The 15363-nt window shown below is 40.0% G+C and overlaps 1 protein-coding gene across 1 annotated transcript; it reads right to left on the bottom strand.

Annotated features, from left to right (window-relative positions):
• Window positions 1–1608: 1608 nt before the first annotated feature.
• Window positions 1609–4975, bottom strand: LOC306757218 (keratin, type II cytoskeletal 8-like; the record flags this gene model as incomplete). Its single annotated transcript, XM_079242183.1, has 9 exons — window positions 1609–1873; window positions 1968–2020; window positions 2112–2332; window positions 2421–2546; window positions 2625–2789; window positions 2923–3018; window positions 3118–3178; window positions 3251–3459; window positions 4634–4975. The coding sequence occupies 9 exons, from the start codon at window positions 4973–4975 to the stop codon at window positions 1764–1766; spliced, it is 1383 nt and encodes a 460-aa protein (XP_079098309.1). The 3' UTR covers window positions 1609–1763.
• Between the last annotated feature and the right edge of the window lie 10388 nt (window positions 4976–15363).

Genomic DNA, 15363 nt, shown 5'->3' with positions numbered 1-15363 from the left:
TGCTGGAGATGAATGCATGGAGGAGTTTCTCCTGGTCTTACTGAGAGACTAAACTTTTCATTCTGTTGTTTCTCAGTTGGTAAAAAGCTTCTTAGTGAAGCTTTTATGTGGCTGCTGAAAGTCAGATCTGAGTCTATCAACACTCCAAGGTTACAGACTTGATTGGTGGTTTTGAGAGCTAAGTCTCCAGGTGTTTACCAACGCTGACCCTCTTCTCTTTGCTGCTAAACAGAATAATCTACGTTTTGTCTTCATTTAATTGAAGAAAATTCTCTCCCATCCAGGTGTTTACTTGCTCCAAACACTGGCACAGTAAGTCTATTGGACTGTGGTCATCTGGTAACAAAGACACATAAAGCTGCATAACTGTGATAATTGATGTCACAGACTTAAATTTGTCTGTGCAGCGAAGATGCTATTTAGCAAGCTGCTACTTAGTAGTCTGGTAATTTGGCTCAATTCTAAATCCACAAGTCTAAATTAGATCAATATCTTTGCAATACTCAGTGACATAAACACAGGGGTGAACTACATGTGACTTATTTTGTGAAAAAAATCGTTCAAACAGGTTTTCTTTTCTGCAGAATGTCAGAATAAAGTTTATGTCCTACTGATCCATATTTTCAGCCAAGTAATACCTGGAAAGCAGCTATCATGATCCATCTGTCAAGCTGTGTGTTTCTATAGTTTTCTTATTGGAACTCTGCTCTTTTTTACTGTTATGTAATCTGCAATGAAGCCAGTGTGATTGGGTGATGAATGGTGGAGGAGTTTAAAGGCGGTGAAGCTGTAGTGAAAAGGCTGTGGCTATCGTGATGCTATCCAATATTTTACTTGTCAATATAACAGTTTATGTTATATTAAACAGTTTATTTTAATTGGGGAGATCCATTTTATTCATCTCTTAGTTGTCATCTAATGAATTCTGACTTTGATATTAAGTATCAGCGCATGCTGTGTCGGGCTGACAGCAGAGGAAAGAAGTATCCATCTTAGCACGGCACTGCCCCCATGTGAGAACTCTGCAAATGAAATCCCCCCTTTTCTTTACAGAAAAACCTTCTTTATGAGGAAGTGGTTGTTTTCATTTATTAACCTCAACTGCAAGGAAAGACAGTGGCAGACTTTTTTTCCTCAGATTTATTTCAAACAATTTGCGGCGACATTCATCAGTCATCTTGCTGAGAAGACATTGATAAAATAAATCTGGTTTCAGCATAGTTTTGACTTTAAGGCGATGGGAGTATACAACTAAGCAGGGAAGAAAGACAAAAACAAGTGAGCCAGTAACCAACCGGCTCAAAGTTTAACTGTAAACATGCAAATTCACACAATTTCTCAATCTTGTATTTGTCCTGTGATCAGGTTTAGTAAGCAACTTGCTTTTCTTAACTAGATCTACATTCAAATGCAGAAAACACACGAGCTTCAGGATCTTTCAGAATAGTACAAAATGCTGAGCGATCCTCAAATACTCTCCCTGCTTAGTTGTAACACTTCACATAAACCTGGTTTTTCTTTTTACTTGTGTATGGATGTCAGTGCAGAAAGATAAAAAAAACTGCCATGCTAACTGACCTTAACCTTCAGAAACCCATTTTAGATGGTTCAGAGTTAAACAGAAGGTAAAGAATCTCTGATTGTTGGGATGTTCAGCTATTTTCTTCAACATGTTTGACTGTATTGCATAGCACCAGATTTCCACTCAATTAAGTTGAAGAGTTTCTGAAGGGAAAGAGGGACGGCTCTCCTTTGAACAGACTTTAATAGATTCTCCTGGAGCTGGTTGATGAGACTGTGGACTTGGTGATAGTGCCACCACCAGACCCAAATCCACCTCCATAACCGTATCCACCGCTGCTGCTGGACAGTCCTGGAGCAGAAAATACAAGGGAAGTATTATCGCATGTTTGGCCTCTGTGCGTCGTCCTGCTGGTTCGCAGACATCCTCAGAGACTTACCTCCACCTCCTGAGCTCTGCTGCACGTGGATGGTGGCGCTGGCTCCTCCGCTGGCCAGTCTGGATGTAGAGATACAGTTAGTAACCCCATCATTTAGAGATTAAGCTTATCCTGCAAACCTGGAATGATAAATATTTAAGTGTGTCTCACCTGCTCTCCTCTCCTTCCAGCAGTTTTCTGTAGGTGGCAATTTCAATATCCAGGGCGAGCTTGACGTTCATCAGCTCCTGGTATTCACGCACTTGGCGGGCCATGTCCTGCTTAGCTCTCTGCAGAGCATCCTCCAGGTCCCTGATGCGAAGCTTGGCATCCTTCACTGCCAGCTCACCGCGCTCCTCAGCTTCTGCGATCTGACCCTCAAGGTTGGCCCTCTGCGGGAAATTATGTCACAAATAATGAACATAATAAAAATGTAAAAAAAAAAAAAAGCTCTGATCCTGAGAGACTCCTGAAACATACCTGTCCTTTGATGGCCTCAATCTCATTCTGAAGACGGGCAATCATGCGGTTCAGGTCAGCAATCTCAGCCTTTGTTGAGCGCAGGTCTTCACCATACTGTCCAGCAGAGGTCTGCATCTCCTCATACTGTTATGAAAACAGAGAGCGTATTAAAAGCATATTCCAGATAGGAGGACAGGAATGCTTATAAACTCCTTCACTCACCTTCTGTTTGTACCAGATCTCAGCTTCGGCCTTGCTGCGATTGGCAATGTCCTCATACTGAGCACGCACTTCAGCCACGATGGCGTCCATGTCAAGGTTACGGCTGTTGTCCATCTCCACAATGACAGAGGTGTCTTTAATCTGGGACTGCAGCTCGCGAAGCTCCTACATTGCAGATGGGTCATGTCAAAAAATTAGCTTTTCATTCCTTTTTCTTGGATTTTTAGTGTTGGAATATTTCTGATATAAGCATATTTATTTTGGCATCAATTATATTGAATTAGACATTTGTACGTACAGCGTCATAGATGGCCCTGAGGAAGTTGATTTCATCCTGAAGAGCATCAACTTTAGCTTCCAGCTCCACTTTGTTCATGTAAGCAGCATCAACATCCTGGAAATGAGGCGAAGCCAGAAATGTTACAGTTTTTCCATTTTATTTCCCAAAAATGCTAAAATAAATAAATTAAATTCCATCTTCAGATTTTCTCACCTTCTTCAGGAGCACAAACTCATTCTCAGCAGCTGCACGCTTGTTGATCTCATCCTCATACCTGTTGGATGACAACACATGAGCACGTTGTAGTCTACATCATGGCTGATGGTCGTGTCAAATAAGCACTGACTTATTCTTGAAGTCCTCGACCAGGCCCTGCATATTTTTCAGCTCTCCCTCCAGCTTAATCTTCTCGTTGCCGAGCCCGTCAAGCTGTCTGCGCAGGTTGGAAATGTAGGCCTCAAACATGCCATCGATGTTGGAGCGAGTGGTGGTCTGTTGCTGCAGGAGCTGCCATTTGGTCTCCAGCATCTTGTTCTGCTGCTCCAGGAAACGGACCTGTGGGAGAAAACAAAAAAGTTAATAACTGCACCAAAAAATATTTATTTGCCGTCAGTCTTATTGAGTAGGCAATTAATCGTGACTGCTGATGACTTATAAGTGAATAAATATTTATAAATCTGATTAAAAAAACTTACATTTTTAAAGCATGTGTGTTTAAAACACACCTACAGGATGTACTGTACTGGCTATCAGATCTTAAGATCCTTCCCCGTATCTGAGTTTGCATGTCTATCCAAACTGCCACACCCTTACAACAATTCAATTCCAACCAATGTTGGCTTTTTATGAGTACATAATGTTCAAATGAGTGTATTCATCACGGTGTAGAGAGGATTTTTTGTCATATACTTTTAATGTAAGTATAAATTTCAATGATTTTTATCACTTCAAAGCATGCAGACGAGTTGATCCACGTGTCACCAACATGTGTCAGTGACCATAAAAGCTTCAGGTATTGCTATGACTCAACCTGTGAGCTCTGTGGAGGTATGAAAGCCACACTAACAGCCATTAAAAAAAAAGTGGGTGTGGTGAGTAAGGTACAGAAAACAAAGAGGTGCAGTAATGTGAGATTAACATCGTCTTTTGTGCTTCTTGGTATCGGCTTAGAGAATTTTAACAGTTGGGGAAGAGATCATAAAATCGCTTCCATCAGTGCAGACTTGGTGGATTCTGCATTTGAATCAAGCGGAAGCAGATTTACAGCTCTGTAATTAACATTCATGTTGCCCTTAACAACCAGGCGATAGGTGCAATGTGCAAATGACACTTTGGACTCTGTGGGTGTAGTACAGATATGTCCCTGTTCCACCTGCTAGTGTACTAAAGGAGAGATGGGCAAGTAACTGATATATAATCACCACCCATGTTTAGTTAGTAGGCAGGGGGGCACCCAGTACGTATATTTAGATGGAGCTGACTGTGTTTGACCAAATCTGCAATGATGAGATTTTTTTTTTAAGCTCCTCGAGTCACAGAGGTTGTAACACGTTGCACCACAAGAGACACATCTTTTTTCAGCACTTCAGCCAAATATGTAAATGCAGGTCACGAGACAGCACGCATCTCACAATCTAATTCCAGTTACAGGTCAAAGACATTAAATAATTCACCTGTAGCTGCAGCTGCATGAAGGTGTGTGATAGTTACAGAGTTAACAGGCACTAACCTTGTCGATGAAGGAGGCAAAGCGGTTGTTGAGGGACTTGATCTGCTCCTTCTCCTGGGTGCGAACGGAGTAGATGTTGGGGTCGACCTCCAGGTTGAGAGGGGCCAACAGGCTCTGGTTTACTTGCACAGCTGTGATTGGTGGTGCGACGAAGGTACCCATTCCTTGGCTTGAAGAAAGGCCAAAACCGCTGGACCTTCCTGACCCCATGCTCATACCCATACCATTGGCATAGCTGGGTGAACTGCCAAAGCCATAGCTGGTTCTGGAGACAGAGCTGACTGGGGTAGCATAGGACTTTCTGGTGCTGCTGGTACTAATGACTGACTGTGACTTCCTCATTGTTGTAGGAGAGATTGTCCGCTGGCTGAGTAAAAGAAAGCTGAAGATGTGCAGTCTTCAAAAGGAGAGCCGAGTCCCTCTGAGTGTGTGACTGCTGACTCTGTCTGCTTTTATGCTTCGCCCAAGAGGGAGTTTACCTCGGAGTCAAACTTCACTCAGACCACACGCTGGAACTAGTGAATCCTGTATTACAGGTAGGGAGGGGTGGGAGGAGGCTGGGCACGCCCAGCAGCAGAGTGGAAGAAAGAGAAGAGTAAAGGACGACCACAAGAGAAACAGGCTCTTTACATGTTACTATGTTTATTTCACTCAGTTTTACAGAATAATATTCATTACCTGGGTTAAGAAATAAATTACATTTACATTTAAAAAGCCATAAAAAAAAAAACAAACGGAAGCTTCTACATTCTCAACACGAAAAGGATAAATATGCACATTTAAAATAAAAGTTTACAACTTATTTTCAAGATGAACAATGCTTCTGTAAAACTGTCAGCTTTTTTGAGCATCGGTTATGCGTTTTGTGTAGCCTGCAGGGCTCTGACTGGGAACGCTGGATCCTCCCAGCAGCTCAACACACTGACTCGCTTATCAAGATGACTTCTGGAACTTTAAATGGTTGCATTTTCAGGTCTCTGGGCTGTTTTTCTTCACCCATCTGAATTTCTTTGTTGCCTCATCCCTTCAGGACTAAATCTGTTGATCTCCAGTTGGAAGATTGTATTCAGACATGCATTACTCTAACATAGATGCAACAGAAATCAATAAAATACCATAAAACAGATGAAGTAGAGTTGCTTGTGCCTTCCAAGAGATCAAGATGAGAACAGAATTGCAAGAAGTGAAAATACAAACACAACTCTCATCTCAGACATTTAGGAAATCTCAAGATCGTAAATGAAAGTGCTGAAACATTGTTAGTATTCTAATGAATTTTAGGCATGTACTGGTTATACTGGGCTTTACTCCATACAGTTGGACGCATATCTGCACTCTGCTCCCAAAAGCCAAATGTGTGTTAATGCAAACATGTAACCAAACTGCAAGCTTTAATAAAGGTTTTCCAGCCAAGTGCCTTAGGCAGAGTTGTCTCATTAAAATCTTGCTGCAGAGAACGTTTAATAAGGTCGTCAATGCTGGCAAGAAGTTTCTTCACAGAACTGTATCCTTCAGGTTTTTCAGTTTTTCCCCCTTGGTGATGATCATTAGAGATTAAGTTGTTCTCTTCTTAGCTAATGACTGAATCCTGCACTCAGAACAGCTTTCTCTGTACTACACTTGTGTTTGGAGGTGAGGCCTACACATGTTTTCATTCTTCCCCAACTTTTCACATGCACTTGCCTTTCATTTCTACCGGGGTGTGAAACTTTACTCTCAAGCTCAAATGTCTCCTCTCCAACAGCTGTTTGGAGAAAATGTATGTTTGAAAGAGAAGCAGTTTATTTCTTGCCTTAAAAATAAAATCTGTCGACAGGTTGTGCAAGTGGTTGCAGACGCCTGTGTGTATCTCATTGCTTTTGCTCAGGCCGTGCGACACTCAACTTGCATACTTGGAGGACATGTAATGCTAATAAATCAGACAATACAAAGGGTATGGAAGCAAGGTGAGGTCTTGGCACTTGGTCCAAACGCTCATTTGATTGAGAAGATTGATAAACGTACATTTATTTTAGCAGAGCAGCAAGGGCAGTTTTTCAGAGAACGTCTTGTTGCAGAGACAACAAGAGGAAAAAAAAGGACAAATACTGGCTTTGTCTGTGCTTGTTAGAAACGTAATTATCTGTCATGGCTGTCATAATTTAAGTCCTCAAGCCTGCTGAAGTCAGAGTAATGTAGAGCAGCGGAGCACATTTAACTTCAAGTTTATTAACACAAGTTTCTTTAACCTGATGTCTGCAGCGGTGATGTTAGGTTTGCAGAGGTTGATAAATCCTGATCTATTATTCAAAATACTCTCAAGTTTCTTATAGGAAGGGATAAAAACCTTTGGTTCCATTTGTTAATCTGCACTGAAGCAGTTGTTCAGTGCTTTAAGAAAGCTAATTTGCCTTAATGTGACACTCACACCCAGCAAGACATTTCTTCTCAAAGATCAACATAAAAAATTTAAATATAATATAATCTCGATCAAATCAAAATGTTGCTGCAGAGTGAAGCAAGAACAATTCATGACCCATTGATGGCTCAGTTTGAGACATGTTGCAAGTCCTGTTTTCTTCTTATGTGCTTTGTTGATTTAATGTGAAGTGAGTACATAGTTTGAGCTCCGCTTGTACTATTTTCTCAAGAGACACACTTTTAAGAGGAGGAAGGGCGTTGGAGAGATTTCCACTCTCACCTAAAACTTAATTCTCTTTGCTTTCATGCTACTTCTCCACCCACTCTGACCATCTTCCTTATACATGCCTCATGTAATCTTTCACTCATTTCACTTGGCAGTTTGTCTTTTGTTGTTATTATTGCTTATACTTTCTTTGGAAACCTAATAATAAAACGATCAAATGGAATCTGCAGCTAAATGAAGTTGCCTGAACTTCAATGGAGGATTTCTTGATAGTAGAAGCTTAAATTTAACTGAAGCCACATATAAAACCTGGTTTCTAACCTTTCTTTTTGTACCTCTGTAGTATGTGTAAAGTAGGTGTGGACACTGAGGTGTGGCTTGGAAGGCTATCCTTCTGTGTACTGAGTAGCCATGCACCATGCTGACTCATTAATACAGAGAAAACTGTATTAATCAATCAATCTGTTTGAAGTGTGAATGAAAGCAAGTGTGTGATTGGATATCTGCAGCTATTTATTATATGACTGGAACTGTGATATTCTTTTCTACTCAGTGTTACAGCTATGAAACATAGGTTTCATTCAAGCTGCGTGTCATTCATTTAAAAGTCAGGTCAGGTCAGGTGAGACATGGAGATTTGACTTGGATTTAAAATAATTGATACTCAGGTAGTTTAGTGTTTGCAGTTGTCAGCGTGCAGATGAAAAGGCTCAGATTTTTTTCTCCTGTTAAGTTTATTAGTGTTGCAAGACAAGCAGGGTTCACCGAGCACACATGCTCACCAGCGTTTCACCGCGTAAGTCTGCGCATCCCTCCACACCTGGTCTCACATTTATCATCTATTTCAGCTGAATGGACAATGCATTCTGCCAGATCCAGATAACTAAATGCAAGTATTTGTTTTTCCCGTAATGCAGTATCCCCCCAAAATGAATCTTCACAAACAGATTTGAAATAAAAAACGTTACGCACATGTTTATATACTTCATTTGACATTTTCTCCTCTGGTGTTTTAAAGAAAGTCTGGCAGTAAAAGTGGGAAAAAAAAAGTGTTTCTGTGTTTCTTTCAGGCTAAAGTCGCTTCACAGCCAAAGGCAACTAAAGTAGGTTTTACCTAAAACCAGGAATTCCACCTGTCAAGCAGTAAACGGCTTCCTGAGCCTGCTTTTCTTTTTAGGCTTCTGTTACGTTTTCATCGCTGCTTTAAAGCTTTTCTCTCTGTTTGCAGAAACCGGACAGGCAGCTTTTGCCTCCTATGTCTGGGAGTCGTTTGGTTTGTTTCTATTTTCACTCTAATGCTGCTATTTATTTAAATGTAACACTGGATATCCTGTTTAGTTGTTAATGCAGCAGAGTAGCAACAGAGGAGTGGCCAGTGAGGATTATCCAGCAGTCTCTGCACACCAATACTACTAAACACGATCACAACAAGGAGTTTATAAGATCCAAACGTTTCAGTGCAGGTAAACGATTTGTGCCGAGTAGTTGTGATGTGTTTGTCTGTAATTATAAAACAGCATCTAACTGGAGCTGAAAAAGCAGGTGCTGTTTCCTATTAGACTGGCTTTTACATGCCATTAATCAGAATATAAAAATTAGCCACTTAAAACTTGTAAACAAGGGAATATTGTCCTTGTTTTGGTGCGGCTGTGGACAGGAGGAAAAGGCGTAACAGTGGCCTGTGGGTCGGATGCATGCTTCCATGTGATACTGGACTCACATTACTTGTAATTCCTCTTTTTCTGTCCACGACCAACATTTTTTGCATCATTTTAACTTCCATGGCAGCTTAACTTTGCATTTCCTGTAAGATTGTTAATCCTGTCAGATTCACATCTGGTGCATACTGTCTTTGGGTGGCGCATGTTGTTGTCAAAATAAGGACGCTGTCAAAATCTGATCTTCGAGGATCTTGAGTCAGTCACTAATGTTGGCCTCAAATCTGCTTTCAGTGAAAGTGTAGGGAGAAAAAGTATTTCAGTATAAGGTATAAGAGGAAACCAGAGCTGATAGCTGTAGAAAAACCATCTGAGTAGAGTCAACAAGGTCTTATGCTCAGTCCATCTCTTTCTGATTATAACTACATAAATTCATTAAAAGGGATTTGAAACAAGCTCCAATAAAAGCAAAACAAAACCAAAGTTGAGTGAATCTTGGCCTAAACATGTACTAGACCAGGGCTACTCAGTTCAGTCCTATGAGGACCACAGTCTGGCAGATTCAATGTATCCCTGCTCCAATACACCACATTACATGGATCCAAAATTCTACAAAGTTTTGCACAACGACTCGCTAATTTTCATTCAGGTGTGTTGCAGCAGGTTGGACTGCACCAAACCATGGACTGTGTATAAAAGATGGACAGAGCCTCCGGGATGTCACCCGTAGGGTTCTGAAGAGCTGAATTGAAGCTTATTGGGCGGGTCCCGCCGTCACCATCTTGGCACCGAAAATACAAACATGGGCAAAGAGGTAGAGCTGAGAGGGGGGCTATGACCATGGGGATTGATGATTGACATCTAGCAGACTCTGACCTGCCTGTAGCTGAGAGCTAACCGTGCAAACTGGGAGCTAACAGCAACTAATCAGCTAACGGAGGTAGTAAAGCTAAATCACTCTGTTAATTGGCTAAAAAGAGCAGTTGTGCAACACTCTGTCTTCTTGCAGTGGGATGCCCGTTAATCAAAAGGACATGCCTCTAATTATGCAAAATTTCGAGATTCATTTACTTCTAAACGGCGGAGCTATTTAAAAAACACTCCAACTATGTCATGAAGGTATAGATGACATATTAAATCTAAAACGCCTTGTTTTGTACAAGGATGTAAACATGTTTATTTCTGCAGTGAAGTTGCTTTTTTTAAGCATGAGAGTCTATGGGGATTTGTTGTTTTGGAGCGTCTAGAGGATGAGAGGTGAACTGCACGTCACTTTTAACCACTGGAGGTTGCCGCTTGAATCAAACTGCCCTGGACCGGACTCCTTTGGGTCGACACCAAATGTAAGCCAGAGTTAGTGCAACTCATAAGCAGGGATAATATCTGTACCATATTAGATCCCAACCAGGCAACAAGGTTTTTTTCTAAATGCATAACATAGCAGAATAATGTGACTTAATTGATAATCTGATAATTTATCTGATAATTTAATTGATAATTTCCGATATTGTATGACAACTTGGTCACAGGCATGTGTTACTACTCTTAAGCCTCTTGAATCACTATTCAAAAGTTCTCTTAAAATTCATGATAAAAAATCACGAATGTATCATCATTGCAAAATTCTTACTAAATATAGTATTTTAAGTTTTGAGAATTGTATTAGATATTCTAATCTATGCTTATTGTTTCGGATCATTCATGGCACTGTTGCTCCACCACTGAAGACTTTTATTCCTCTGTGTTCTGAAGTTTCTTCTCGAGACACTCGGACATCTCCACGGGGCGAGTGCTATATAAGAAAACTCAACTCTGCTTTTGGAAGATCAGCATTCTCTTATGTTGCAATGAACCAATGGAACAAGTTACCTATGGAGCTTTTGAAATGTGCAAATTTTAGTGAGTTTTCACACTTGCTGAAACGATGTTAGCACTCGGCCCAATCTTGTACCCATTACTGATTACTTCGAATGTGCTATGGTGGCAGCCTTGTTTGTAGAGGCTATGGTTAATAATTGGAAGCTTATTGTATGTAATGTTGGGAGTTTTTTTATGTGTTGTGTTTTTATAACCTTGAAGTATCCCAACGCATCTTCAGCCTGCTCTGGGACTACAGGTGGAAATTAGCACTTGTGCTATAACCTGGCATGACGCATCTTTCCCTGCGGGGTTAATGATGTTTGTGCACTGTCCCATGGATCAAATAAATAAATAAATTAAATAAATGAAATCTTGCATGAAAAAGGTGTCAGGCTGAAATCATCTGGAAAAACACAGCCAATGGTTGCTTCAAAGTTTAGCTGATCAAACCATGTATTTTCTTAAACCTGACTAAGCAGTGATGGATAAATTTGTAGAGAATATCACTGGAATTATGATTTCATTAAGGGAATGAAACAGAGTCAAATATACTCTTTTACAACCAACATCTTTGCTTTCAAAGTTAAGCTTTCTTGAATCTCTGTGCACGCTGTAAAGATAAACTGATATTAATAACTATGCGAATCTGAAACTACTTTCAGTGTTTAATGTAATGACATGAAAGACTTTTGGACAAGATAAAATGCACCATTAACTGACTGATGGCCCATTTCTGCAAATTAAATTTGGTTGACGAAGGATTTGCTGCAGATGCTGCGTAGTGTCAGTATAGAACTGTTACAACAGCAAAGCAAATCAGCGGTGAACCGAGTGAGCGGTATTTACAGTATCAGCTGGTCCTTATGTTAGACGCCCTGCTCATATCTAGCGATAAAAGCAAATCTAAACTCTCACCCAGAGAGATGTAAAAGTGAAACTCTGGATTCTGAAACAGTCACAGCAAGAATAAAAACAACAACATGAAAGACATGAAACAAGAAAGAGGATAAAAATATTGAAACCTTTTTAAAAAAGAAGGTAAATCCACTACTTTGCACAGTCAAAAGTAACTCTATCATGAATCAGTAGACAGATTATAAAAGATTTGCAGGGTTATCCTCAGCTGTGATACTACAGAAGAACGTTTGCACAGATACCATCTAGAATATATATTACTGGTAAATATATAAAAAACCAGCCAAACAGGAACTCGTGAGACATTTTCATTCTGGTGTATGTTAGAAAACCAGATCTAACTGGACCTATTTAAAGGTAGCTAACCAGTGACATGAAAGACATGAAACAGCCTCTTGACTTTGAAAGGAAATATCATGTTTATTATTATGTTATGTTTATGTTTCAGAAATGTTAGTTATATGGCTTGATTGGTTGAATTGTTCTTACAACTGAAAGGTTGCTGGTTTGATCCCCAAAAACGTTGCGTGTAAAAGTGCCTTTGCACATGGATCCACACTGTCGCCACATCGCTATAAAAAAATTGCTGTATGCGAGTCTGTGGGAATGGATGAATGAGAAATGCATGTAAACAAGCTTGTTTAACTTAGACAAGGTTGAAAAGGGCCTGAGTGTGGAACAGTTCTCATGTCTAACTGCAGTGAATGCAACCATATAAAGCCTTATAAGTTAGTTACATCTGATGGCAAGCTCTGCATTTAATGGAAGTATTTTGTTTTTATTTGGAAGGAGAAGAAGAAAAGAAGAAATTTTGGGGGAGAAATTGAATCTTTTCCTGTTTTTAATATGGTTTTCCCATTTCAGACTGGTTTTCTGGGACTTTTGAATTTCTATATCGTACGGCCTCCTTGTGAAGCACAGAATGAAGGCATTCGTTGACTCCTTCCTCTCACGTAGGGCTGTCCTGCTCCCTACTAATTACTTCTCCCCTAAATCCAAAAGAGTGTAGTTTGGCCACCAGCAGACAAGCCTCTGAGGCTCTGCATAAAGCAGAATCAAACATATGCTCAACAAACTTGTCTCTCAGAAGAACATCACAATTTGCTTTGTTCACAGAGGCACTTTGGCAATAAACAGAAACAAGTATGGAAATATTCTTGAAAAGATTCACCTCACTGTTCTTTTCCTGGATAAGATTATTCTTTAAGGCCTTGCAAGATTTGGAACAGAGATACAATTCTTCAAGAATATTCAAATCTGGGTCTGACTTTCCATGATCAGACATCCACCGAATCTCCTCTTTAGATTCTCCTTCAAGGTGGTTAGCAGACTTTGATCTGCTAAAGTGAAAGCACACTTTAGCAGATCAGGGAAGCCACTGCTTTTTTCTCCACAGGTCAAATAAAAAAGCTAACGCTTGCTAACACCATGGCTCTTGAGAACAAAGTGTTTAATCAGAGTTAAGCCTTCAAAAGATGTATCCTTCAGTATGGCTAAGAATCAATTGGAAGACAACACTTGGGTGTATGTGCTAACTTTCTTCAAAGATGTTGCATTTGGGCGAGTTTAGCAAACAGCTACCCCCAGTTTAATTTAGAAGCATTTTAGTTTGAGCATTTTGTGATAAAAGGTCAAACCTTTTTGATGTTTATATAAACCCAAGCAACGTTACAGCAGATTAAGATAAATATAATCACGCTACTCACTAACCGTAAGATGAACAATGAACCCAGAAGAGACTCATGGACACACCCCTTGATGCTTACTTTGGCACGCTAGAAGACTGAGGGTGTGTACATCATGAGTGATGTTGACTGGAGTTTTCATCTGGGCCTCAGAATTTCACCACCTGCAAAAAGGTACACACCCTTCTAGCACAGCCACCACAAGTCAAGCATGGAAATATCTAGCAGAGGCCAACTAAAGAAGTTGTGGTTAACCTGCAGTGATGAATGTGCAAAAGTTAGTTAACAAAACATTTGTTGTGCATGTGATGAAACTCAGAGACAAACACAATCGGCTGCATTGCAGAGTCGCTGCTATGAACGAATGTCACACGGTTGCAGAAGTGGCAGCTGGTTAGCATGCTTACAAGTTTCCAGACGCCTCCAAACTGAACGATAAAACACCACAAGAAGATAACGCTTTACAATACTGACTTATCTTTTATAGATCACGCACCCACACCAGCATGCCCAGCTGTTATTGATGTGTGTTATTTGACGCTCACCTTAGACCAGAACCGAAAGCTAGAAAAGATATTTTTCCTTATGGACTAAACTTTGATTACAATAAGCTCAACAAGTCCCCACAAGGTTGGAGTTAATATAGAAAAAGGCTCAAATAGAGAACAAAGAAAACTAAGAACACCACACACACACACACACACACACACACACACACACACATAAATGTATTGACTCATTAAATTAAAGTCAGGCATGGGAACACTAGAACATGCTGTAGTCTGACCCAATGACTCATTCTTTGTCAGACATGCAAGATCATGAAAGTTGTCTCGCCAAATAAAAACTTAGCAACGGAGTCACCTGCTTATGTGAGGGAGAGCGTTCTAAACCACCTGTTTTCCCATGATGTCAAAAACATTGTTTGTGATTTCCTGGTTTGAGGTCTGTTTGAATAGTTGTGTCTGTGATGATCAAAGATGAGCACATACCTAAAATCTTTGCGTGTGCGTCTACTTGTCTACTTGGATTTCTTTCTTTGTTGTTACCTCATTGTCTCACCAGTACATTAATCTCTCTCACGGTTAGGGCTGATGTTCAGGGTCAGGTGTCATAACCCTAAATCCAAAACCATACAGGACTTTCATCCAAGATCAACATTTTGTCCATGACTGAAGGAGAACAGAACGATGTCTTACTGAGCTGTGCAAGTTTGTGTGCGACAGATATTCATGTGAAAAGAATCTTGAAGCCTTGCTTTTTCCGCATGGGTTGCCTTTGCTGCTAAACTGATGGCGTTCCCATCTGTCCCAGCTATTTCGTATGTGGTAGCAAAAGTTAGCTTGACAACAGGTTCTTAAGAGCGCTGCACCAAGACAACCTAAATATCAAAAATCACTTTCAAAAATCACTAAAAAGTTTTTATGGTCTCATGATGTCGGGTTTTTCAGAAGTTTAGATATAGCAGTATATCACAAAGTTGTAATGGACACATATTTTTTGCATTTACGTGTCCCTGGATGTGACAAAGGTGGTCATGTGACCAGTTCACTTCTGTTAAATAGGGCACAGTATGAAACAAACAACAGCAAATTTCAGAGTCTTACAATGAATTAGAAAAGGAAATGAAGAAAAACAGCTTTGGGAAACTGTGGCAAAATATCAGCAGCAAGTTGAAAAGCTGAAAATAACGATTCATGGCTAACTTGCATAAATCTCCCTAATTCTCATCAGCTGGACAAGATTTTATGAGAACTGAGACTTTTGCAATAAACACTGTTTAATGGAAACATCTGCAAAGTTTTGTTTGTTGAAATTTTACAAATATTATTTTTATAATGTGAAAGACTGTAACGGAAACGCAGCTAGTTATTGATACTTAATTAAAAGGGGATATTGCATGCAAAAATTACTTTTCTAAGTGCTTACAATTGGCATTTTAAGTCACAAACAGACAAAAAAAAAAACAACCCCAGGACTAATTAG

Source organism: Telmatherina bonti (genome assembly GCF_933228915.1).
Source record: "Telmatherina bonti genome assembly, chromosome: 6".
In the NCBI taxonomy this organism is placed as follows: Eukaryota; Metazoa; Chordata; class Actinopteri; order Atheriniformes; family Telmatherinidae; genus Telmatherina; species Telmatherina bonti.
This window is presented reverse-complemented; position numbering and strand designations above follow the sequence as displayed.